This window comes from Embiotoca jacksoni, unplaced genomic scaffold (genome assembly GCF_022577435.1).
Source record: "Embiotoca jacksoni isolate LCO1_2020_lvr unplaced genomic scaffold, fEmbJac1.0.p SCAF_66, whole genome shotgun sequence".
Taxonomy (NCBI): domain Eukaryota; kingdom Metazoa; phylum Chordata; class Actinopteri; family Embiotocidae; genus Embiotoca; species Embiotoca jacksoni.
The window spans coordinates 1,050,304-1,076,251 of NW_027185421.1; the positions used below are offsets into that span (position 1 = coordinate 1,050,304).

The window sequence follows — 25,948 nt, forward strand, 5'->3', positions numbered from 1 at the left end:
CCTGTGAACTCTGGACACCCCCCCCCCCCCCCCGTCCCTCAAACTGGGTCTCTTTGTGCCCTTCTTTCTCTTGTGTCCCCTCCCGTCCCCCCTGTCTGTCCCCGGCCCAGTGCCCACCACTGACCATCCACCCAGAGCAGCCAATCCCCTGCAGCAGGACCGGTGCCACCCCAACACCAGACGGCTGGCACTGCTCCTGGCCCGTCTCTTTTCTCTTTTTGCTGGGTAAGCGAGTTGGGGAAAACCTCACTGACCCAAGAAATCCTCTTTCTGTGAGCTGTGGGGACTTTGGAGTGGACGGATCGGGGTGGGGGGGGGGGGGGGTCACGACGAGAGGCTTAAACATGCAGAAATCCCAGTAGCTGCATTCGGAAGTTGGGTTTTTTTTTTTGCAGCGAGCGTCTGCAAAAAAGTCAGAGATGTCCATGCAGGGGTCCGTGCTCGCCGTGGGGAAATGCCTCGCCTGCCTGGAGTTCATACGTAAGTAACTTCTCTCTGTTTGGCGTCATATTTTCGTGCGTTAAAATCTTCCAGACGTGGCGGCAGGTTTTCGATGCCATCTCCTGTGATCGTGAAAAAAACAGCTTTCTTTCTTATTTTGCCACGTCCAATGGAAACACGTCTCGAGGCCCTGAGGGTGGGATTTCGACAGCGGTGGATCCAGTAGTGTTTTGATTTGGTTACTGCAGGAATGTGCCGAGGGAAAGGAAGAGAGGGGGGGAGGGGGGGTTGGTACCGTAGGCCCGGACCAGGCTGCAGACTTGGGATGGAAGTGTAAAAGTTGTCTCTCTCCTCTCTCCTCTCTCCTCCTCCTCCGGCGGCGGCGGCGGGTCGCCGGAGCTGAAAGGTCAGACCTGCTTTCTCTGCAGTTTTTCCGTCGTCGCAGCGAAGACCGACCGCTTCTCTTTCTAAGAACTTTCTACTGTTTCAGTAAACTCACTTCCTCTTTCCTGAAGAGACCCTGGAGGTTTTTACTCTTAAGTCGAAGCGATTCATGGGAACTGAAGGGGAGGGAGGGAGGGGGGGGAGGGAGGGGGACATCCGTGTGGCGCAATTTATACGCACGGTGCGTCCTGGATCCTGCTGGTGTTCCCAGAGATCTGAGTACAATAACAAAGATATTATGGGCATTGTGAAGCTTTTCTTTATGAACAATTGTGCAAAATAACAGTACTTTTATCATTTATCAGCTCTGAAGTATTTGTACTTCTATTACAGAGTTTGTTCTACCGAATACAAACTTGTTTAAAGGTTAAATGTTTTAAGACGCTTTTTGAAACGATCAATGACTTATTGGATCAAGAATATAATTCATAGGCAGCGATTTTTGATCCTACAATTTAAGATTTATTGGCAATGAAATGACTAAATATGAAAAAGAAGTGGAGCTGTCGTCACGGTTTGTGTTGATTGTGATCAAAATATCACCGATGAACTCCACACGACCTTTGCAGAAATACGATGGACTGAAAGTTGTGTTGACACAAAGTGGAAGTTTGTCCTGGACGTCCTCTCTGGTCCAAAAACACCGAGACAAATAAGTCTCCGCTATAGGTCCACGTCCAGGCTCCCGTCCATAAAGTGATCTCGTGAAAAGAAGTGAGTTAAAGGCTTCCTGTCACTTCTGGGACGTTTCATCAGGCTTCTACTAAATCCATGTGGAGTAACTTCCAGCATTTCTCCGTCAGGAGTGACTGAGGTCATCACGAGACGGGAGGGTTGTAATACAGATGTTTTGACCATGATTACATCATCGTTCCTGGAAATCCAACGCCGTCCTGTCGGTCAGTCCTCCACTTCGAATTAGTAAGCTGTAAGATTGTGATGTCACAAACTCGTGTCCGCTGTTTAACCCTTTATGTGGAAGAAAACACCCCGCGGTCAGTCTGTCGTGGAGCTAGCAAGCTACAAGAAAGAGGAAGACCTGTGATTGGCCAGGGCGCGCGTCACTCAGAAGAGTATCAGCCAATCAGAAGAGAGGATCACTGATATCAACGACAGACATAAAACAGGCGGTTGTTGGTTGAGCTGCAGAGAAGGAAAATTATATTTAGATGGTTCTTGATTTTTAAAACAAAAAACAAAAACAACAACAAAAATCGTTTTGTTTTTTTAAGGAGATCAAGCCAGCAAATAAATAAATACATAAAATAAAAAATTTAAATATGGGACCTTTAATACATCCATATTTCACACTAAGGACAATTTGAAAATAATGTTTTATAAATGCTGACATTTCTATGTGGCACAGCTAGCGTGTGGCTCAACCATTTTTAATTTATAATTATCCTACCAGGTGTGATTAATTTATGTTGAACATCTTTTTTTTTCTCTGGATGACAGAAAAGGGGCGGAGCCTCAGCACCCTATCACCAAACCTCTTTAAACACAAATGATATTACAAAACCAGAACAAAGAGTACTTGCCTATTTGAATTTCTTACTAACCGGTTTTGAGCGTGCGTTCATTGAGTACACACATGGCTCGTGTTGTTGTTGCTTCCGCGATCCACGTGAGCACCGAGCAGCGCATCCTACTGGCCCGCGCGGGACAAGAGAAAAAGAAAAAGGGGAGGCCGTGCGTAAAAAGGAAACCTTCCACAATTAGACACGGAGACACGGAGAGAAGTGGAAGAAGTCTCGCAGCCCGGACTGTCACACAGCACGGCGGACAGGGGACGGACGGAGAGGACACCTCCACGCGCTCCGCATGCCCGAGGGTCGCGGTGAGTCCAAACATTTCCAGGAGTTTTTGTCACAAAGACGTGAAGATGATGTTTGGTTGTTTTTTGGGGGTTTTTTTTCCCTCGCCGCCCTTTTCCCATTCTGAAGTTTCCCTCCTTGTTGGTCTTCACCAGTTGACCTTATTTTTTCAGCGTGTTTATGCAGGAATTCCTCTGAAAACTGGAGTTCAATGAGTTTCACGTTGAAGGAAACGGAAAGAAAAAAAAATCGGACAAAATGGAAAGCTCGAGACAGTAGCTGCATGTGACCAGCATGTTTTCCTCCACGGTTCCTCTGGAGATGTGGAGTCCAGGCCAATTCAGCCAGCTTCGGTTTTTCCATGTTATTTATCAATTTTATAGGTTTTCTTTTCATTTCTCCCACCTTGTAGAGCTCATTTATAGTTATTTTCTTATTTTAATTATTTTTTTTTTTTTTTAAAAATCGAATTTTAAAAGCAACAACAGCAAAAAGAAATTAATTAAAAAAAAAAAAATCGAATTCGTCATAAAAAAACAACAACTTTAAGCTTTACAAATGTGAAGAATTGTGTGGTTTTTTTCCCCCGTGCTTTGATCTGAACATGTGGGCTATTTTCTGACATGTTAGAGATGAATTGATTAATCGAACATCTGATTAATCGTCAACAATGATAATGATTGTCTGCTGGCTGCCCTGCCTCAGTTCAAAGCCACACGGGTCATATTTCATTTCTGTTTTGGTCACTGCAGGCGATAGAGAGTGAATATATATGCGCCTGAAGTGAACAAGGGAGAGCTGTGTTGATATGTGGGGGAGAGGGGGGGGAGGGGGGGGTAACAAGTGTAACAGCACCACCAGCTCAGACCGATGTCTCATGTGGTCATTTATGACCTCACGCCAGACGGCCATCGAGTCAAAACTGGTTTCTGTGTGACATCTAGTTCCCTTTTTTTGTTTGTTTTATTTTGTTTTGTCGTCCCGAGTCCTTAATTTGACTTCGAACATGAAACCGATCCAGATGTTCGAGGAAGCGGTCGGTTAAAGAAAACCATAAAACAAATTCTACACCAGTGAAGAGTTTCTTTGTCTTGCGGGAGAAGTCGGTTATCCGTTGTGATGTGTAAGAGCTGCATGGCCCGTGTTGCGTAACCTCCATCTGCAGAGATGTAGACATGTAGACGGGAAGGAGGCGACGGGGAGGAATACCTCCAGAGGAACATTCCTGCAGAGCTTCAGAATGAAAGCACAAAATACAGAAGTCATGAAAACGGGCCTGCGACAGAGCAAAGTGAAGGGTTCGTCCTTCATTTGTGTGTTAGAGGGAACAGTGAAGATGCAGGTGGAAAGGTTTATTCAACTTTGTCGATAAAATGGTGAGAAATGCCCCAATAACGTCTTCAAATGACTTGTTTTTTTCTTCCTGTTAAAGAGAGTTTTTCCTTCTGTTGGAGGTTTCTTCTGTTAAAGAGAGTTTTTCCTTCTGTTGGAGGTTTCTTCTGTTAAAAAAATAATTTTTCCTTCTGTTGGAGGTTTCTTCATGTTAAAGAGAGTTTTTCCTTCTGTTGGAGGTTTCTTCATGTTAAAGAGAGTTTTTCCTTCTGTTGGAGGTTTCTTTTGTTAAAGAGAGTTTTTCCTTCTGTTGGAGGTTTCTTCATGTTAAAGAGAGTTTTACCTTCTGTTGGAGGTTTCTTCCTGTTAAAGAGAGTTTTTCCTTCTGTTGGAGGTTTCTTTTGTTAAAGAGAGTTTTTCCTTCTGTTGGAGGTTTCTTCATGTTAAAGAGAGTTTTACCTTCTGTTGGAGGTTTCTTCATGTTAAAGAGAGTTTTTCCTTCTGTTGGAGGTTTCTTCATGTTAAAGAGAGTTTTTCCTTCTGTTGGAGGTTTCTTTTGTTAAAGAGAGTTTTTCCTTCTGTTGGAGGTTTCTTCATGTTAAAGAGAGTTTTTCCTTCTGTTGGAGGTTTCTTCATGTTAAAGAGAGTTTTACCTTCTGTTGGAGGTTTCTTCATGTTAAAGAGAGTTTTTCCTTCTGTTGGAGGTTTCTTCTGTTAAAAAGAGTTTTTCCTTCTGTTGGAGGTTTCTTCATGTTAAAGAGAGTTTTACCTTCTGTTGGAGGTTTCTTCCTGTTAAAGAGAGTTTTTCCTTCCTTCTGTTGGAGGTTTCTTCTGTTAAAGAGAGTTATTCCTTCTGTTGGAGGTTTCTTCTGTTAAAGAGAGTTTTTCCTTCTGTTGGAGGTTTCTTCCTGTTAAAGAGAGTTTGTCCTTCCTTCTGTTGGAGGTTTCTTCATGTTAAAGAGAGTTTTTCCTTCTGTTGGAGGTTTCTTCCTGTTAAAGAGAGTTTTTCCTTCCTTCTGTTGGCGGTTTCTTCCTGTTAAAGAGAGTTATTCCTTCTGTTGGAGGTTTCTTCTGTTAAAGAGAGTTTTTCCTTCTGTTGGAGGTTTCTTCATGTTGAAGAGAGTTTTTCCTTCCTTCTGTTGGAGGTTTCTTCCTGTTAAAGAGAGTTATTCCTTCTGTTGGAGGTTTCTTCTGTTAAAGAGAGTTTTTCCTTCTGTTGGAGGTTTCTTCTGTTAAAAAGAGTTTTTCCTTCTGTTGGAGGTTTCTTCTGTTAAAAAGAGTTTTTCCTTCTGTTGGAGGTTTCTTGTGTTAAAGAGAGTTTTTCCTTCTGTTGGAGGTTTCTTCCTGTTAAAGAGAGTTTTTCCTTCTGTTGGAGGTTTCTTCATGTTAAAGAGAGTTTTTCCTTCTGTTGGAGGTTTCTTCTGTTAAAAAAATAATTTTTCCTTCTGTTGGAGGTTTCTTCCTGTTAAAGAGAGTTTTTCCTTCTGTTGGAGGTTTCTTCTGTTAAGGAGAGTTTTTCCTTCTGTTGGAGGTTTCTTCTGTTAAAGAGAGTTTTTCCTTCTGTTGGAGGTTTCTTCTGTTAAAAAAATAATTTTTCCTTCTGTTGGAGGTTTCTTCCTGTTAAAGAGAGTTATTCCTTCTGTTGGAGGTTTCTTCTGTTAAAAAAATAATTTTTCCTTCTGTTGGAGGTTTCTTCCTGTTAAAGAGAGTTATTCCTTCTGTTGGAGGTTTCTTCCTGTTAAAGAGAGTTATTCCTTCTGTTGGAGGTTTCTTCATGTTAAAGAGAGTTATTCCTTCTGTTGGAGGTTTCTTCATGTTAAAGAGAGTTTTTCCTTCTGTTGGAGGTTTCTTCATGTTAAAGAGAGTTTTTCCTTCTGTTGGAGGTTTCTTCATGTTAAAGAGAGTTTTTCCTTCTGTTGGAGGTTTCTTCCTGTTAAAGAGAGTTTTTCCTTCTGTTGGAGGTTTCTTCATGTTGAAGAGAGTTTTTCCTTCTGTTGGAGGTTTCTTCTGTTAAAGAGAGTTTTTCCTTCTGTTGGAGGTTTCTTCTGTTAAAAAGAGTTTTTCCTTCTGTTGGAGGTTTCTTCTGTTAAAGAGAGTTTTTCCTTCTGTTGGAGGTTTCTTCATGTTGAAGAGAGTTTTTCCTTCCTTCTGTTGGAGGTTTCTTCTGTTAAGAGTTTTTCCTTCTGTTGGAGGTTTCTTCTGTTAAAGAGAGTTTTTCCTTCTGTTGGAGGTTTCTTCATGTTGAAGAGAGTTTTTCCTTCTGTTGGAGGTTTCTTCTGTTAAAAAAAGAGTTTTTCCTTCTGTTGGAGGTTTCTTCATGTTAAAGAGAGTTTTTCCTTCCTTCTCTTGGAGGTTTCTTCATGTTAAAGAGAGTTTTTCCTTCCTTCTCTTGGAGGTTTCTTCATGTTAAAGAGAGTTTTTCCTTCCTTCTCTTGGAGGTTTCTTCATGTTAAAGAGAGTTTTTCCTTCCTTCTCTTGGAGGTTTCTTCCTGTTAAGAGAGTTTTTCCTTCCTTCTCTTGGAGGTTTCTTCCTGTTAAGAGAGTTTTTCCTTCCTTCTTTTGGAGGTTTCTTCTGTTGAAGAGAGTTTTTCCTTCCTCCTGTTGGAGGTTTCTTCCTGTTAAGAGAGTTTTTCCTTCCTTCTGTTGGAGGTTTCTTCCTGTTAAAGAGAGTTTTTCCTTCCTTCTGTTGGAGGTTTCTTCCTGTTAGAGTTTTTCCTCTTTGTAATGTTGTAAATTACTCGTTTTAAGGACCCTGAAATATCCTATCGTGTTGTGATTTGTTGCTGCATGGACAAAATAGATTTTTAATTTCAATTGAACTACTCGATACTACAAGGTCTATGGTGTGTTTGAGGCGGTACTCTAAAGAAAAAAAGTATCTCTAAGAGATAGTTAAGATAAAGAAGAAATTCATTGTGGATTTCAGTTTCTCAGAATCAGTGACGACGTGCCGCAGACAGTTCGTAAGCATTTATCAAAGGTTTCATTTTCTGAAGCAGAAAAACCGGCTCTCAGTTCCTCTTCTGCAGCGTAGAACGGCTGCAGGTGGGAGGTTGTCATCGTAAAAAGTGCATGACACACACGTGTGTATGTGTATGTATGTGTGTATGTATGTGTATGTGTATGTATGTGTGTATGTGTGGACATGTTCCAGCAGAACAATGGAATGCTCTATAGCTTGAGCCCACAGACGGAGACGAGGCAGCAGCACATGCAGCGCAGTGCAGCGCCCATCTTTGGGTCTATTGTGGACAACATGCTCTCCGCATAGCCGTCTTATTGTCGCCCCCCAGCCAATAATGGCCACCATTGACGAGAGTTCACATGACGACATCACGGCCTAGCGGAGGAATTTCAGATGTCAGGAGAGGAGCAGACAAAAGAAATAGGAAGGAAGTGTTGTTTGAGTAAATTCTGATGTGATGCAACAATGGCAGGTAACGAGGTGAAAGGAGGTGCAGATGTTTAGTGGGTGATGTTGGTGCAGATGTTTAGTGGGTGGATCCACATGTTTTCTACTCGTGAACACGTCTCCGGAGAACAAATGGAGCCGAGGTCTCGTCGGCTGACTCAGATATTCCACCAAGTGAGCAGGATGACCTCAGAAAGGAGGGAAGGCTGAAGAGGAAGATGTTTTTCATGCTCTCATATCAGTTCGTTACATCTTGTGACTGTCGAGTGTTGATGTAAATGAAGTTTTCAGGCCGGAGTATTTTTCCTCTCATTTATTTGCTCCCTCTGGTTCAGAGCTGAGAGAAAAAGAAACCGACTCATTTGACGACTCATCGGTTTCTTCAGCCGCCTCTTGTTTGGTGAGCGATCAGCATGTGGAGCTGGTTCGACTCCGGTCCTGAACTTTGTTTTCATCCTCTCGGTGCTTCTGCTGTGTTTGAAGGGGAATTTAGATTGTTTATTACGACCAATACTTCTGTTGGTGAAGGTTTGTGTCTGTTCATGGGCACCGAAACAAAATTCAGATACGTGGCAGATGGTCATTCAAACCGTCTTTATGTATATGCAACATTATTTAATAATGATGTTAAAGCACATTCTCTGGTGTAATATTGCTTAATTAAACCGTTTAGTTCCCTCGTGTTGTTTCCTGTCCGTCTCCTTCAACCTGGATTCAATCAGAATTCAATTCAAATTCATTTTGCAAAAAACACATTTAAAAGTGACCTTTTCAAATAATTGACGTTGATGATCTGAATTCAAATGAGCTTTTAGTTGTTGTTTTTATTTACACATGTTGTGGTCACACGTGTGTGTGTGTGTGTGTGTGTGTTGCCTCATTTCCACTCCGTGCAGTGTGTAACAGTCGTCCTTCGGTCCCTTCCCTCTCCACAAAGCTCACTTTGTCAGCGTTGGGTCGGGCCTGCAGCTGGGTGCAGTCAGCATCTTGTTGCTCCCACGCTGCCGGAGAGGAGCTGCGACGTGCGATCTGTTTCATCCTGTCGGGGTCTGAGGAGAAGACGCCCGAAACTCTCGATAACACGCGGACCGGTCGGTAAAAGGGCCTCTGATTGGAGCTTTTGTTGGAAAGTTAGAAAAAGCGGATAAACATCCAGTCGGCCCGTTTTATACTTAAAGTATGCACGTTAAAAGGAAATTATGTTTTGTCGGCCAGTTTCTGTTACAACCATAAAATTACAGCCAAACAAGGCGTGTCCCAACAATTTATAATTTATTTATCAAAGCTATGGTGAGCTAACGACATAAAGAACTGTGTGTGTGTGTTGTTTACCCGTACAGGAGTTTTGATCACATCAGTGCACTGAAACGGTGACCTTCACTGGGAATGTAATTATAAATAATTAAAAATGGAATTAAAATCACCCCACACATATTTTTTCTGTACTATAGTCTATAAAACAAAAAAATCGCCAATATTTGTTTTTAACATGAACACATGAACATGAACACAAAGTTGTGCCTTAAAATGCGTAATATGAATAACTTTGTATTAAGAATGTAGGTCATTTTTACAATTGATAAAATTGTCAGCGCCCCCTGGTGGACAAATGTTACAGCGACGTTGATAAAATCACTCGGAATCAAACAATTCATTTCTCATTAAAACACTTTATTTTACTATTTGCAAATGTTTTTCTCCACATAATAGTCTTGTAACGCCTTCACTGCGTTCGGTCCCAGTTCCTCGTCCAACGTCCGTCTTTCTTCCGGTGGACATCTCGAGAGCGGCCACAATGAGAGATTGTTCTCGGTGTCGCCGCCACTCCACCAACATGTCGCGCTCGAGGACTCTCGTCATGTCGACTTTAACACTGAACGATATTCGTCCTACAGACGGACACGAAATGTCCACAAATCCAACGTGCGTCATGAAATTACGTCGACGTGAGACGGATGGTGTTTAGTTCAGGAGTGCAAACTTTATTCTGTGTCCTTAAAAGAAAACTGGGTATTTTTGAATGATGTAAAAGTAATTTAATCACACAGCTTTTGAATTAATTTCATTGAAAATTACACATTCAGAACATTTAAAATTTCTGTAAATTCTTTTTACTTTTAGGACAAAACTACGACTATTTTCAGTGAAAAACGATCATAAAAATGTCTCAAATTCACTGATGCAGCTTCTGAAAGCTGAATATTCACAGCATGTGTTTGGTGGCTGGTTACCAAACTTTGGTGCTTCCATGGCACCGACCGAATTGCTTCAATACCATCTATCAGAAAAATGTCAAAATGATGTAAACCCAACTTTTTTTTTTTTTTTTAAATGTGTTACAGGAACCAAATTCAAAATTTCTCGGTTTCAACATTTGATGTGTCGTCTTTGGTGTATTTTCAATTAAATACTGGTTTTATTTACAATTTTATGTGTGTGTGTGTGTGTGTGTGTGTGTGTGTGTGTGTGTACAGTGTTTCCAGTGTGGCGGGGGGTCGGAGCCGGGAGCGGCGTCGGAGGTGGGTGGAGCCAAGGCTGGGGCCGCTGCCTGAGATGGGAGCCGGCCGGTCCGGACCGAGGGGCCCGGCTCCCGGTGTTTAACTACCCGGTGTGGTTGGTGCTCTGCCGGGGGGGCCGCGCCAGGCTCAGGGAGGTCTGCCAGAGAGGGAGGGGGGCCATTAAACTGCCCGCAGACATGCTGAGCATCAAGCTGCCGCAGCTCTTCGACATCCACCAGGTCCCCAAGGTGAGAAGGTTTTCAGACAGTCTGTCATCCGGCTGGAAATATTCAACTTCCTGCAGCGACTCTCGGTTTAGGACGCACCTGTTGAAGGAGTGCAGGTGGACCTTCCTGATGCAAATGAGTAGCTCAGAAAATGTGTGTTGCTACAGTAATGCGTCAGCAGTATTTTAGTGCGCGGTCACTCCAGGAAAATATGATCTTGCCGTTGCAATAATTAATGCAAATTCCTGCAAAAAAAGTTTCTGAGCCTGCAATTGTGCAAATTTCCCTGCAATCTTTGCTGCAGTGAACTTCCTCATTTAAAACTCCTGAAGGCTCAGTGGCTAAAAGTAAGCCTTTCAAAATAAAACTTATTTTATTTACAAAAAACAACCTCCTCATTTTCAGTCAGTGAGGCTCTTCAGCCTTCATCATCAAAACAAACCACATGGAAGTTACAGGGGTTGATGGGAAATGTTCCCAATCGACACACTTCCTCTGCTCCAGTTTAATCCTGCACTTTGTTTTAGTGAATCCAGTACGTGTTGAATTCATATTTACGAAGCATTTAAAGTTCTTATATTTACAGCAGCGTTTCAGTCACAGACTTGTTTTGTAAAACTGTGTCATTTTTATCTCTTAGGGTTTGTTTTTTTTGCAACTTTAAACCCCCTGATAGTTTTTTAAATTCAGAAAATAGATTAAAAAAATATTTCTAAACTTGCAATTTCTCAGTTCATCCAATTTTACCACAAAAAAAAAAAATCACATAAAATGCTGCAAATTACATCAGAATCTTTTTCTTTTTTAAAAAGCTGCTCCAAAATCGAACATTTTTCAATCACAACAAAAACTTTAATTTTTGACCAATCAATCATGTTGCATGAAGTAAGGTTTAAAAGATATCCTGAGAAAGAAATACCTTCATCTTCCTTCTGAATGCAATTATTTAAAATCTTAATGTTCACTTTTCACTGAACTTTATCGTCATTTGTGAACGTTTTGCCTCTCGTGGTGAATAATTTAAAGGGTGTGTGACGTAGTTTGTCCACAAACTAATGACAGATCTTCTAATACAACCCGACTCCGCAGGTGTTCCGGGAGGACAGCATCATCTCTGGGTACCGTCACCCTCGCAGCTCGGCGCTGGACTGCGTCCTCAGCAGCTTCCAGATGAACAACGAGACCGTCAACATCTGGACGCACTTCCTGCCGACGTGGTGCGAACACAAACGTCTTCACAGTCTGCTTTAAACCCCAGTTCAAGATTTCATCTGTCACGCTTTCATTTAATATGTTTAATCCAAATTATTTCAGTGCACTTTTGCAGGTTTGCACGCGGCGATAAATGTTTATATTTGAATTTCATGACTTGGATCAGCAGCTGTAGAAACATGACGGAGTTTGTCAGGATCAGTGGAAGCTGGAGGACGTTTGTGTTGAAGATATAATCTCCTAAATTCTTCTCAAAGCTGCAGGAAAAAAACGAAACAGCTGGACAGGACGTACTAATAAAAGCTTTTGTTGGATAGGTGGGAAAAAAAAGAAAAAAAAAGCAGAGGCAGGATCTGAGATAAGCAGTCAAAACACACAACGTGAAGGAAGCGACTCTTTAACTGTAACTGAGATCAAAACGCTGCTCTGCAGGTACTTCCTGTGGCGTTTCTGCGTCCTCTGCTCCACCCTGAACTTCCTGAGCGACAGCTACACCTGGCCGCTGCTGGTCTACATGCTGCTCATCTGCGTCTACCCCTTCACCTCCAGCTGTGCGCACACCTTCAGCACCATGTCGCCGGAGTCGCGCCACATCTGCTACTTCTTCGACTACGGAGCTCTCAGCCTCTACAGCCTCGGTGAGGACCAAAACACTTTCAAACGATGCGGTTCGATGCAGAAAGTCAGAAGAGATTCGGTGAAGGAGGTCCCTGAAAAAAACAGCTGCCCTTCATACACGCCACATGCATGTTTCACCTTCTGTTTTTAATTAATACCACACAAATCAGGGTGCTCATGAGAATTTAAGATGAATTTTAGTCTGTGATAAGCAGACATTTTTACATTTAATAGGATGGTCCCAAATCTGTGGTGGTGGTCAGCATCTACTTTCAGACAGTTTTCGGTGCACATCATTAGTATTATATGTTATTAGTGTATATTATGTTGTGTAAATGTAATGTCTTTTGGGATATTAATGCTTTTCAAGGATTTATTACATCATATCTCAGTTTTGCAGCATTATCTTTTCTCGAGCACGAACTAAGAGTTTTATCTTATCTTTGAGCAGAGTTTAGATTTTTCTCACTTTGGCGACTCCCAGTGGTCGTTTCAGGAAACACACTGCAGCAGACTGTCATCACACAGACTTTAAAGATATGTTAATCCTTCTCTTTAACTTTGCTGTGTTTTAAATGTATATTAAAATGTCCCTTCATTTAAATTTAAATGATTAGTTGAATTGACAGTCAAGAGAAAAAATAATCTGCAACTGTTTTGATATTTGATTAAACATTTATCCTGTAATTGTGTGAAATAATCTCAAATCATTGGTTTTATTCTCAAGAAAACAAAATATTGTTAGGTTTGTAAGTTTTTGTTGAGGTGAAAACAAGCAGGAACGTTTGGAGATGAATTGACAATCTAAATAATTTTTAACTTTTTTGCTCCCGACTTTTTCGAGGAAGAAATTTATATCATGATTAAATAACGTCCGATTAAAATGACTCGAAGTGAAGCAGCAGAACAAAAATTAACAATTTTAGAAATGACATATTTTAACGTTGCGTGTTTATGTTCAGGATGTGCCATAAGCTACGGATACTACGTCATGCCCGACTGCTGGGTGAACACGTGGCTCCATCAGCACTTTGTTCCCATCGCCATCGGCAACACGGTGTTGTGCACCAGCCTGTCCTGCTCCTCCAGGTGAGGAGCTGCTCCTCTGGTCTCAGGGGACAAAACTGAGTTGAATATTTCAGTTTTAAATTTTTTGTATTTAAATGTGAAGGTAAATAAATAAAAGAGAGAAGTTAATTAAGACAGCAGGAAAAAGTGTTGCGTCCAGAAAATGATCGTGCAGAAGCGTTTGATTCATATAAATTCAGCTGCTCGTATTTTCTTCAGCTTTTCCTTCTTGCTACAATATAAAAAAAAACAAACACCTGAAACAGGATTCAGACTCAAACCAGGACTAATGAAGTTCTTTGAGTCTCTGTGACCTCCTGCAGCTTCGCAGTGACCCGGGGGACTCCCTGCAAAATGAAGCCAACATTCAACCTTGTCGGTGCCATTTAAAAATGCATCTTTGAGTAGATTTCTCAATTTTTGTCCTTTTTAAAGCAGTAAAAAAAATTTTTTTTTTAAATGTGTTAAACAAGTGTGGAAATCGTTTCATAAGAATCCGAGCAGCCGCTGATGGTTTACATAAACATGAAGGCCAAAGATTAATATGATTAACGGCTCTGGAGCTTGCGTAGCAGCAGTGATGAGATTAGTTGCTCTGCAGGCTGCAGACTTAACGTGGGTGATTACTGCCCTCCGTTTGTCTGCTCAGGTTCCTGGAGCTGCAGTTCCCTCAGAGGAGTAAAGCCCTGCGGACCGCAGCGTTCATCCTCCCGTTCATCTTCGACACCGTCCCTCTGTTTTACAGGGTGAGTCCGCTGTCAAACTAACTGCAGACTGGTTCTCCAAAAGGTGGCATTTTTGTTATATTTCTCCATAAATACGACCTAAAACATAATCAGGTTTTTGCACAAGTCCTGAAAGTAGATAAAGAGAAACCAATTAGACAAATGAGACCGAACATATTTTATGTATAATATTGCGATTATACAACAAAGTTGCCACCTAAATAAAATGTGTTCATATTGTGGTGCAATTCACTCAAAATATAAAACATTTTTTGGTTAGCGTGATCTCCGTTTCCATGGCAACACACGGGGTAGACTCTTGCAAGGTACGCAATGTTTAGGACTCCAGGAAGTAGGCCGACCCTTAGCAACCACCTTAGCAACAGAGCATCTCTAGTCTCCAACTGAATAAAAAAAAAAACTGCTTAGCTACCTCAGTCTGGTTGGAACAAAGATATCTAATGGACAAAGATATTTGGTGAACAAAGATATGCAGGGACTCATGTATTTTTAAGATTATAGGTCCGTGTCATGTGTTAAAACCGAACCGGTCCAGCTAGCCGCCGCTAGGATTGGAAGTGCCGGGCTTTAATACTTCTGATCAGGACTTTAAGCTCACTAACCCAGAAGCTGATTTCCCTCCTTAATCTAATAAAAACGTACCGCTGCCATCAACTAATCCCCGTAATCAGTGTGATGATTAGTTTTCTGCATTACGCAAGTCATTTGTTTTTTTGTTTTTTGTTTTTTTGGTCTTTTAACGAGGTCAGAGACGCTGCAACCATCAGTGTGATAATCTGTATTATTCTGAAATCTTTTGTGTTTAGGTGCTGCTGTGCTGCGGGGGAAGCTGCAGCCCGAGCGACGCCTTGTCCAGTCACTGTTACCACCTCCTCTTCGCCTTCCTCACCTGCTTCCTGTTCACGGCCCACCTCCCGGAGAGGCTTGCCCCGGGCCGCTTCGACTACTTCGGTACGTCCTCCGTCGTGGCGTTGAAGAAATAAACGCTGCGAATGAGTGGCTGATTTATCTACTGAACGCCGTGTTCAGTTCGAGCTCTTGAATCGGCGAGGTTTTTATTTATTTCCAGGGCCGCACCTTTTTAAATTTACCGCCTTTTGTCCTTTCTGTTGTCGAGTGTTTTCCCTGCTGACCGCTGGGACAATTGATACGAAATAATGGCTCCGTATCAAACGGGCTTTTGATTTCGTAGCCTCTTAAATTCTCTGCCTGTTTCTTTGCTCCGTGGATTGTTTTTTTTTTTTATTGCCTCTGGCGAGGTTTCACACGAGGTTTCATTGTGTACAAATCCCCTTCAGAGGAAGAGCTGCTGTGGTTAGTTATTTAAAAAAGAAAGAGGAGATGGTTGAGAATGATGTAAAAATAGTCCACTAAGAGGAGTTATAGCAACAAATACCATAATAATTCAAATTAATTTAAATTATCTGGAGAAAAAACAAATAAAACTCTTTTTCCCTTTTTACTTCTCATAGATTTACAAGTTTTTTTCCCACTAAAAGTAGCCGAGCTGTGACTTGATACCTTTATTCAGTGTTCGTAACTTCCGGGTCTGAAAAACTAGGCAAGCTGCAATACCATCGAGTTCCACTAGAGGTCGGCTCCAAAAAGCCTCCGGCTCCATAGACTCCCATTCAACTTCTCTCATCAAATCCAAAGTGAATAAAATGTGTCCATCAGTTATCTCGGTGTTGTTAGCTAAAGTCACTCCTTCTTATTAGTTTTCTGGAGGTCCATCTGAAAATAATCCCTCATTCATTAGAAAAGAAGATTCAAGAAGACCTGTTTTTGGGGGCGTGTCTGTTTGATTGACAGGCCTGTGGTGCAGTCAGGTTACAGCTATCGGTGGGCGGGACGTCGTATCGTCAGGTTTCCAATCAGATCGGTCAGATCCACCACTGGCTCCTCCCCCAGCTCGTCCAAATATGGTCACTTCTCCCGCCAAAAATAGCGCACACAGCTGGACAATAGGGAAAGCCCCGCCCCTAAATTGACCTGATTGGTTCCTTTGGTATGTGACGTATGAAACCTTGACTGTCCGACTGACACGTCAGTTTTTTAAACAGAAATAATGTACTGCTTGTTTCACTCTTTATAAGTCTCGTAGATGATTTAAAAAAACAAAACAAGATGGAAGACGAATTTCACTTTCAGAAATGAACCAATCAACTGCTTCACCAACTGAAGTCCGTCTTCCTCCACGCAGGTCACAGCCACCAGCTGTTCCACGTCAGCGCCGTGGTGGGCACCCACTTCCAGATGGAGGGCGTGATGGCGGACATGGCGTCGCGGCGGGCGTGGCTCCTGGCCCACGGAGCGGCGCCGTCCTTCCTGGGGACCGCCGGGGCGCTCGCCGTCACCCTCCTCCTCAACCTGGGCATCATCGGCGTCTTCAGCGCGCCGCTGCTGTGGAAGCCCGGCGGCGGCGGCGGCGGCGGCTCCGACCAGCCGCCGCCGCCGCACGCCTCCACCTGCGAGCGCAAAGAGCAGTGAGGGGCGGGGCTTCCCGCCGACGGCCTCGCTGTTTGACTGTCAGCAGAGTTCAACACCAACAGAGAGGAACATTGTTCACGACAGCGTCACACACCCGAAGTGTTTGTCCGTGCGTTTACCCAGAAGCTGACGACCCAGACGTGTTTTTACCCGAAGCCTTTTTCTGATGTTACGTTGTTTAAAAAAAAAAAAAAAAGGCTGTGGGTTGCAGGAAGCTCGCTGCGGTAACACGACACTGACGTGCCTCGTTGTAGCGCTGCAGTTCACTCAGAGATTCAACTGGAGACATTTTAATGTCAGGGATTATTATTTTATTTTGTATTATTAATCATTCTCACGCACTCGGCCAGAATCTCCTTCGCGTCATTCCAGAAACGAGCGTCAGCGCGGCGTCTCGTGCAGCTCCACGTGATCCGATGCAGATCTCAAACTTCCACCTCATCGATTCCTCTCCGAGCTGACGGCGAGTTGATTTGCAGACCGACGCGTTCGCTTCTCCTTCTTGATTGCCGGCCTCGTTATGAACCAGCAATCCGCCCTCAACGGGGGAGGGGCGGCGCGAAATAATAAATCATTCATAATTAGCGGTTGTAATTTGGCTTTATCAGAATCAGAATGTGCACATCATCCAACGATCTAAAACGGAGAGTCGTACGAACGCGGGACTTTTACAGTATTTTGGTGCGTATTCCTACGAGCGACTTTTTAACGACCCTTTTACTTCCTGTCGGGTTTCTCGCTGCCTCACGTGACTGTTGTTTACATTTACCACTGAAATAATAACGTTTTCTATTTATAGAATTGTGATATTTATTTCTTGTTTTAGGTGCTTAAATAGACATGAAGATGAGACCGTAGATGAGGTGACTAAAACTCTAAAATTCCTGTCTGATCGAGTTATTTTTGACCGTTATTGAGCGAAAAACGGGGTTTTTTTTCCTTTTTAAAGTGCATGATTAGTTTATTGTGAAAATTTTATTTTTTTTATTCAGTTTTCAGGAAATTATGTGAAACATTTTCTTGTTTGAGATGCAGAAAAATGTGTATTTTCTGCTTTTTGTTGAATACGTTTTTTTAGCCTGTTCTGGCGGTCATTTTTCCCACAAATCTTTTTTTTTTTTAAATTCATATAAAATACAATTTGGCAGATAAATCATGATTAAAACATTTAAAATATTCCTTGTCTACATTATGAAACAGGACAGAAATGATCTCAGACTTCTGTCACTGATTTTAAGAAACGTTTCACCTCATAATGCTCAAAAATGACTTGATAAGATGCATAAATTAAGATAATTTACTACTAACAACATCTTATCGGAGCAGTGACGTACGTTACGACTCAGACGGGACACTAACTCTTCTTTAGCGGGTTTTTATTTTAGTTGTAATGTCACACGTGACTAAAAACACGTTTTTTTTTTAATGCGTTTGATGACACACACACACTCTCACCTTAATCCACCAACAACCTGCTAACACACTCACGCACACACTCACACACACACTCACACACTCACTGTTTTAACTAGAGAGGTTTACTCAGAGGGGAAATGTAGGTGATATCACGGGGATGAGGTGGTGGTGCAGGAGGCAAAATGTCAGGCTGAATGTATGTAGAGAATCACAACGAACACACACACACACACACACACACACACACACACTTTGGTATTAGAGCAGTTGTTTAAGGTGTGTTCAAGGTTAGAGTATAAAAGTCCGCGTGCTTCGGTTTTGTCTCCATCCTGCCGAGCAACCGACGATTTTCGTTTGTTATTTTCTCTTCGGTCTTCGTCTCTCAGCTCGAGTCTGTTCATCCGTTGAACGGCTTCTGCTGTTGTTGTTTTTTTGTTTTGTTTGTTTGTTTATGTCAGTCACTGTCAGATTATCTTTTGCATTATTTCGACCAACATATCAAATCTGACTTTTGAAATGACTCGGAGGGCAGTTCCTCAGAGCACTTACTCAAATAAACCTGGAGGACGTTTGATGACGTGAAATAAGGAGCAAAGACGAGAGAAAACATTTGTTACAACAAGAGTTCAGTCGGAGCAAAAAAAAAACAAGTTATTGGTGCCTTTTTTGTTTTAATGTTTTATACGACTTTATTTCTTTTGATATAATGCTCTGTTATAAAAAAAAAAAACTACTCTTAAAATGTATAAATACTTATGTGTTCTTTGCTGTGTATAATGTGTAATGTGCCACTTTGCTCTGTTAGACTCGTGTAATAAATTAAGCCTTTTATAAATGTAATAATTGTCTGGAAGTCTTTCAGCAGTGAGAAAAAAGTGAGAACAAATAAGCGGGAAACGCTTTTATAGTTCTTATCTTATTTTTTTCTGTTGTGACATTTCAATGGATTTTTTTTTTAAATGTCTTTTTTTTTTTTTTTTTTTTTAGCTTGAAACGACAAAAGTTTTAAATTTGAGTTTTAGTGCTTTGAATTTAAGAGCAGCTGTACTGTATGACCTTTTGAAAGAATTAAGATCATTATTTACGAGACCAGCAGAGGGCGCTCACGGATCCACTCGGGCTCCACCAAGGACTGTTATTCTGGTGTCACTGTGGTGGATTGAAAACACTCGAGTCAATCAATCAAACTTTATCTTTATAGCACTTTTTGGTACATTTTGGTGCAGTTCAAAGTGCTTTACAGATGATTGACAGGCCAATAATAAGAGTTGTAGACCAGAAAAATAAAATACATTTGAGAATAAATTCAAAACACAATTGAAAACAAATTAAAAGGAAATTAAACAATTTAAAAACCCCTTTGAGACCAACGCACGCAAGACGATAGAGATAAAAGAAATGTAGAAGATGGATTAAAACGCTCAAATGACAACAAAAGCGGTAAAATAGAGGGAGATAAGAACTAGAAACTTAAGTTTAAAAATGAGAACAATGCATAAAGAGAAAACATGAGATAGAAATTAAACACATGAGAAAAGGTATGAAAGTGTGGAGAAAATAAAGAAAAGCAAATAATCTGAGTGGTTGAATATTTAAAAGATATGTGGAACAGGAATGACAGCAAGCGCAGTAAAATAAAGATTGGATGTTGACCCACATCTGTAGACTCTCCTGAGAGTGCAACGCTGCCCTCTAGTGGTCGGAGTCAGAAATACCACATACAGAGCATCAGAGAAAAGGACCTGTGAGCTGGTTTCTCTGTTGTCATCGCAAACAAAACCGTAAAATAAGCAAAAATATATATTAATGGGTTTATTAAAGAAAAGTGTGTCAGGAATAAAAGAGAAAAAAATGGTTTAACAGCAAGTTTTGGAGCCAGAGATGCAACAAGTACTCAGATCCTGCAAGTAAAAGTACCAATACAGTCATGTAAGAAGTAACTCATTACAAAGTAACTTTACTTCAAATAAATCTAATTAAAAAGTAACTGAAGCTGTTGGATAAATGTATTAGAGTGGAAGGATGAAGTAGCATCACGCGTAAGTACTCATGTACCTCCAAATATACCCGAGTAAATATACTGTACACTTTTATACGTTGTACTTACAGAATAATCAGAGTGAGACATGCAGTGTGATGGAATTCAACCTGAAACCGAAGACAAACATTTAAAAAATGTTTTTCTGTCTTATAAATCTGCAATTTAATTCTCATGTAGTTTGTGTCCATGTTCAGTGGCGGTTTGTGAAGACGATGCGCTGTGGCTCCGCCCCCTCCAGCGTGGAGAGTAGAAAGCATAACGGCTGTTCACAGACCAACAGGTCGCTGCTGGTTGCCTCTTGAGTCCTGCTTCAGTTTGTTGTATTTCTCCAGTTTGAAAAGCACACTGACTTCATCTATTACCAAAAACACACCTTGTTTTTTTGTTTTTTTCTGCGCAAATGTGCTTTGAAAGACAAAAAACACACGAAACACAAGCAACATTTTCTTTTAAGACACTTTACAGAGTTTTTAAAGACATGAGAATGTCTTTGTAATTGTTTTATTATGCACATTGTCTCTGAAGAGGTGTCGCACAATATCAGGATATATAGATATGCTGGTTGCCATGGAGACACAACCTTCGCCTACTGCTGTGACAATGCAAAAGAGAGGAAGAGGGCGCGAGTTTGTCGAAACACAAAGGAAAGATTTCAGTGTTCGCTCCCTCCTCCGCCTCCTCAAACAAGCCCCGCCCACCTGGACTGTCCTATAATTAGTTGCTGCGTTCAAATGTCGTCGTGTTTACCGCGTACACGAGAAGAGTCCGTACGAACGGCGACCTCTTGTGGTATTCACGATGTCAGAACTCAAAATGTTCTGCAGGCCTCGAGTTCACAAGTTCACAGAAAGGTCAGAGGTCATGGAAGTCCATGTTTGGTTGGGTGTTAAATTAATATGTTGTAATTTTAGTCACGTGGAGTTTGTCTTTGTTCTTTGTTTTTAGGACTTTAACACTTGAACTTAATCACTCGAACGGCCATGTCGTAACCACGAGCTCACGACTTCCATTTGAACGCGTCACATGTTGAGGAGCCAGCGGTGGATCTGACCGATCTGATCGGAAACCTGACGATACTACGTCCCGCCCACCGATAGCTGTAACCTGTCAATCAAACAGACACGCCCCCAGGTCTTGTTGAATCTTCTTTTCTAATGAATGAGGGATTATTTTCAGATGGACCTCCAGAAAACTAATAAGAAGGAGTGACTTTAGCTAACAACACCGAGATAACTGATGGACACATTTTATTCACTTTGGATTTGATGAGAGAAGTTGAATGGGAGTCTATGGAGCCGGAGGCTTTTTGGAGACGACCTCTAGTGGCACTCGCTGGTATTGCAGCTTTAAGGCCTTGTTTTTCAGACCTGGAATCTCCGTCCAGTCTCTCTTCAAGACATCTCACCAAGTGTCTCATGTTCTTAATGTGTCATATAGATGTATTAAAGCTTTTTTCAGAGACAGTGAGCGTGAGATGATTAAAACAGAAAAGAGAAGTCGTAACATGCAGAACGTCCCGGTTAGAGCACACGATAACACCGCCAGTATCTCCTGCCATTTCTTTCTTTGAGGAGTTTTATCAGGATCTCAGGATTTCTTGTTGGGTAACGGCTGATAGCGCTTCGAGGCTTTGTCAGCAGCGTTGACTAACTCATTAAGTCTCATCAGCTGATCTTCTCTGGAGAAGATGGCTAACTTGAAATTACAAAATTTTTAATATAAAGAAGGGGTACACGGTGTGTTTTTATGTCGTGGAAAAGATGAAAAATAAGTGATGAGTTCCCCAAAATGATGGGAAAACCTTCATTTCTCCTTTTTCGTGGTTATGTTCAACCTTTTATTTTTTTAATTCTTTACTCGTGGAAGACAATTGATGAGAAAGTGGCAATAACGCAAAGAAAATATATTTCATCACAAAATGTAAAAACAAAATGCATTACTGTTACATGTTTGGCAAATTTGACTATTTTTTTTTATTACTGTTGGGTAGTTTAATTAATGATTTAATTGTAATGATGATCATCGGTTTTAACCTCCAACCTTGTTCCCCTGTAATGTCGTGAAATAAAAGCATAAAGTCAGATTTAAACACTTTTTCTAAAGTTCAAGCACATTAAAAACATTTTCTTCCAACTCACTGAGTTCAGGAGGGTCGTTTCCACCTCAGTCTTCGGTGGACTTTGTGTCTCGTCTTGTGACAGCTGTGGAGCACCAAGGTCCAGCCGGCGCGCTGATTGTACTTGTCTTGTCAGGTCTATTCGCGCCGTAAAATGATCAAATTGTGATTAGCTGTGATTCACTCGTCCTCCGGGAGCTATAAAAGCCCACCGCTCTCCAACAGACATCAGGTCCAAGAAACCCCCACCGGAGTGAAGGTACGTCTGCTTGCTGCTGTTTCTCCGTCTCTGTGTGACAAACAGACTTTTACTCTTTAAATTATCAGAAACTTTGACTCTTTTCCATTTTTATTGTAACTTCTGCAGCGCCTCGTTCACCCTTTCAACTTTTCTCCAGGTTGATCTCCAGCTCATCTGCAGCCATGAAATTCTCCATCGTTGCCGCTCTTGTGGTTGTGCTGGCTATCACCAATGGTGAGACACATTTCCACTGATATATAACTAAATGTATTTGGTATATAAAATGTATTTAAGATAGATTTTATAGACCATAAAATATAGAAACTTCTGAATATGTGACACATTAAACAGGGGAATCTTTTCAGCAACTTAAAAACTGCCTTAATTTTAATTTAAATTTTCCGTGTAAGTTTTGGACTGAAACCAAAGCCTGAAAATAAAAAGATAATTCTCATCCCATGTGGTGGAGTTAAATAAAGACGTTTGAAATGTTGCGTTCGCAGGCTCTGAGGCCGGGTCTCTGGTGAAGCGTGAAGTCCAGGCTGAGGTGGACAAGATCACCCAGCTGTTCAACGACATGTCCGCCAGCATCACCAGCACCACCCAGGACATGGTGGCGAAGATGAAGACTATGGAGATGGGTAACACCGCCCAGTAAGTCAACTTTATTCACTTTTAAATGTGGGAATCTGAGCTCCTCTTATTGTCGGCGACAGATTGAAGGGAAAAAAAAAATGCATAAAATCTAAATGTAAATGGCTTTATGTGTTAACAAAGTTCACTTTATATTTTTGAATTTTAATTTTACCAGCTAATACATGCGGTTAATTTATTTTAAAACTTAACATGTGAGCACATAAGCTTCCCGGTTCGATTCCTCGGCCGTCCGCACCTTTACTGTATGTCATTCCTTTGACTGTCTACGCTGCACACATACAAGGCCATTTAAAAAAAGAAAAGTGACTTTATAATTGACAAATGTGTCCTATTTAAAATGGAAAATTACACGTAGCACATAATCGGCCCCCTTTGGATCCATACGTGTTGTTTTTTGAGATAAAACCTTCATTATAATAACTTATAACCTCGACTAAATGCCTGCGTAAACTCGTGCAGCCTACATATATATACATGTTTTTCTCAGTTCATTTTGAATGACAGGTTGTCTCTTTCCTCCGTCTCCCACCAATCACAGGACCTACATGGCGAACGGGAAGACCAAGCTGCAGCCGCTGATGGAGAAGCTCCAGGCCGAGGCCGCCAAGCTGCAGGAGCAGGTGCAGCCGCTCATCGGCAACATCGAGGTCAAGCCTCTGACCGACATGATGGAGAAGTTCTTCCAGCAGGTGATGGACCAGACCAAAGCCCTGATGCCCTCCCAGTAACGCTCCCCGTTGGTCCGGTCCAGCCGCAGGCCGGGTCAGAGCTAAGTTCTTTCCCAGAATGCCTCGCTGGTGTCAGTTTGTCGGAGTCCTCTGTGCATCTGAGTCATCTGAGATGTTTTTTGAATTTTCATCATTAAAGGGGTTTGAAAAGTTTGGGCTGACCTGTTGTTGTTTTTTTGTTGTTTTTGTTGTTTTGCCTCATATGAACAATAATTAATTTGCATTCTGAGGACTTTACGGCTTCATGCATGAAAGGTCAAAGGTCAAGTAATAAAGCCCAATCTGACTCGCGTCGGCCGCCTACAGTAAAAGTCGATACGATCGTTTACCTCTGACCTTCGAGGTCGTCGAGGTTTTCCATCATTCAGGGTTCGATATTCGGAAGCAGGTCGTCAAAGCTGCTCAACGAGCGGATAAAATCAGACCGACGAGATTAAACACGAAGGTCGATATCTAACCTGATAAACAACCAGAGGGAAAAACTGCAACCAATCTGACTGCAGAAATGAAACCAGCTTTGCTTTGGCAAAACTTCTAAACCTCAGAGAAGTAAGAATTAAAAACATAAAATCACCTCGACAAGCTGCAAAAAAAAAAAAGTAACAGATGCATTTTTTTTTTAATATATTCGATTTACGATCTTCTCGCAGCTTCAGTCAGAAACAAACACAAAAACACGTCCACAACAAACCTGCGTGAGAAACACAGACAGATGCTTCTTGGTTTTTATTCTGGAACACAGTTTAAAAACGTTTGTCACTGAAATTTTGCAAAATAAACTTGATTGAAAATGATCAAATCACGTTTCCACAATAATAAAATTGCGTCGTGTTTTTACTGCTTTGTGTTTTGCCGTCGTCTCACCACAGACCCCGAAGATCAGAGCCGGGTCTCATGTCCCGCACCAGTCAGTTCAAATATAGAAATCCCTCTGAAACGAAATAAAATGGTTCGTTTGAGGTCGACGGCGACAAAAACACCTCGTTGAAAATAACCAATTTCTATTTATGCAGTGGAGGATTGCATGCTGTCAAGAAATTAGATTCCAAGCAGCACAGCTTTAAAAACAAATTTCCAGCATCTAAAATTTGATGTTAAACTGTGACGTCTCCGTGTGGACGCAGTGAATGTTGAAGGACTCAACTTGTCTTTTTTTCATCACGCGGCGACTCGAAGAGAAATCAGAGCCCAGCTGGACGTTTTCCTGATTCGGTTGACAGGTTTGGATCGGAGCTGGTGTCTCAGAGCAGTGAGGGAGACGGGGACTTGTTGTCAGTTTTAAGCACAAAAACAACAAAATCACTAGTCTTCCATGCTGCGGTGGACTTCCTCATCCGGGCAGAGACCATTTTAAAATCTTACAAAGCATCTTAAAGCTTGTAGAAGCAGTTAAACACATCTATCTGGATAAAATGCATATATTTAACACCTAAAAAATTGACGGTGTGAATCCGCGTCTCCTCCTCTCAGCGCTGCTGCCGAGCCTCCAGCCCGACTCAAGGTGGCCTCCTCAAGCCGACGTGTGACCCACGTCTTCCTGTTTTAAACCCAACTTCCTCCGGCGGCCTCGGAGGTGTCGGTTGAAGGCCGGAGCAGAAGTGTCCGTGCCGGGCGGCCGGCCTTCTCCTTGTGCTCGCACAGATTACAGCAAGCGGCTGGCGGCCTGTCAAGAAACCACCTGGGAAGCCAAAAGACACACGTTAAAGAATAGAAGTTCCACTGTTATTATGTCCTTATCTCTCATTTTTCACATAAAATCGCCTGTGCATCCGTCTTTCATTGATTTATTCTTTTATTTATTTATTTTCTTTGGCCTCTGCATTGTATTAATAACCGTAAAAGTCCACACAACCTGTTTTTTCTCCATCTTCAGACAGGGAGGGAACCTGTGGAGGTCTCGGCGTTCCTGGAGGAAGGACGAGGCTGGAAGCAGGGGTCAGGGGTCGTCGTCGGGGGTTATCTGCCGGGACAGACTGTATGTGTGTGTGTGTGTGTGTGTGTGTGTGTGTGTGCGTGTGCGTGTGTGTGTGTGTGTGCGCGCACGCTGGAACGGAGAGAAAACACCCGGCGACGAGCCGTCACTCAGCCACTGAGGTGCGTCAATCAGTTCAGTGTCTCTTCGATTGAGCTCTCACTGCAGTTCATTATCTGAAGAGGTGCAAAGAGAGTTTCTCGTTTCATAATTTATGGCCTCCAATGGAAATATATTTATTTCATTTTAAGTGGGTCATTAGTCGTCTTGGTGAAAAAGATCACACCGATTTAAAAGCAAGAAAAAAAATCATTTAAAAGAAAATGAACGTGTCAATAAACTGTTTCAGTCGTATTTCAGGCAAAAATGTCAAACATGTTCGTTTATAAATGAGACGCTGCTGCTTTTCTTGAACTTTTAATATTAGAAAAATGAGTGTTTTCCACTGTTACTTGAACAAAACAAGATATGA

The 25,948-nt window shown here is 41.8% G+C and overlaps 2 protein-coding genes and 1 long non-coding RNA gene across 4 annotated transcripts; 2 read left to right on the plus strand and 1 right to left on the minus strand.

Moving 5' to 3' along the window:
• The first annotated feature begins 319 nt into the window (after positions 1 to 319).
• Positions 320 to 18,564, plus strand: paqr6 (progestin and adipoQ receptor family member VI). Of its 2 annotated transcripts, none has more exons than XM_069175355.1 (8): positions 320 to 480; positions 9,921 to 10,192; positions 11,261 to 11,388; positions 11,816 to 12,021; positions 12,964 to 13,090; positions 13,719 to 13,815; positions 14,622 to 14,766; positions 16,019 to 18,564. In XM_069175355.1, exons 1-8 carry the CDS (start codon positions 420 to 422, stop codon positions 16,303 to 16,305), a joined length of 1,323 nt encoding a protein of 440 aa, XP_069031456.1. In that variant the 5' UTR covers positions 320 to 419; the 3' UTR covers positions 16,306 to 18,564. The 2 variants fall into 2 exon arrangements, with proteins under 2 accessions (XP_069031456.1, XP_069031457.1); XM_069175356.1 differs by lacking the exon at positions 320 to 480 and adding an exon at positions 2,565 to 2,725.
• A 3,716-nt stretch (positions 18,565 to 22,280) lies between these two features.
• LOC138214023 (type-4 ice-structuring protein-like) lies at positions 22,281 to 23,657 on the plus strand. The gene is made up of 3 exons (XM_069175380.1): positions 22,281 to 22,353; positions 22,623 to 22,773; positions 23,315 to 23,657. Exons 1-3 carry the CDS (start codon positions 22,302 to 22,304, stop codon positions 23,502 to 23,504), a joined length of 393 nt encoding a protein of 130 aa, XP_069031481.1. The 5' UTR covers positions 22,281 to 22,301; the 3' UTR covers positions 23,505 to 23,657.
• A 538-nt stretch (positions 23,658 to 24,195) lies between these two features.
• Positions 24,196 to 25,788, minus strand: LOC138213998 (uncharacterized). Its single transcript, XR_011179589.1, has 3 exons — positions 25,357 to 25,788; positions 24,934 to 25,182; positions 24,196 to 24,435 (listed from the first exon to the last, which is right to left on the minus strand). It is a non-coding gene; the product is annotated as an uncharacterized lncRNA (long non-coding RNA).
• Positions 25,789 to 25,948: the final 160 nt, after the last annotated feature.

Coding starts and splice junctions, on each gene's coding strand:
- LOC138214023 (XM_069175380.1), top strand. CDS start 22,302: ATGAAATTCTCCATCGTTGCCGCTCTTGTGGTTGTGCTGGCTATCACC. Junction 22,354..22,622: donor TGTGCTGGCTATCACCAATG/GTGAGACACATT, acceptor TTGCGTTCGCAG/GCTCTGAGGCCGGGTCTCTG. Junction 22,774..23,314: donor GAGATGGGTAACACCGCCCA/GTAAGTCAACTT, acceptor CACCAATCACAG/GACCTACATGGCGAACGGGA.
- paqr6 (XM_069175355.1), top strand. CDS start 420: ATGTCCATGCAGGGGTCCGTGCTCGCCGTGGGGAAATGCCTCGCCTGC. Junction 12,022..12,963: donor TCTCAGCCTCTACAGCCTCG/GTGAGGACCAAA, acceptor GTTTATGTTCAG/GATGTGCCATAAGCTACGGA. Junction 13,816..14,621: donor CCGTCCCTCTGTTTTACAGG/GTGAGTCCGCTG, acceptor TTTTGTGTTTAG/GTGCTGCTGTGCTGCGGGGG.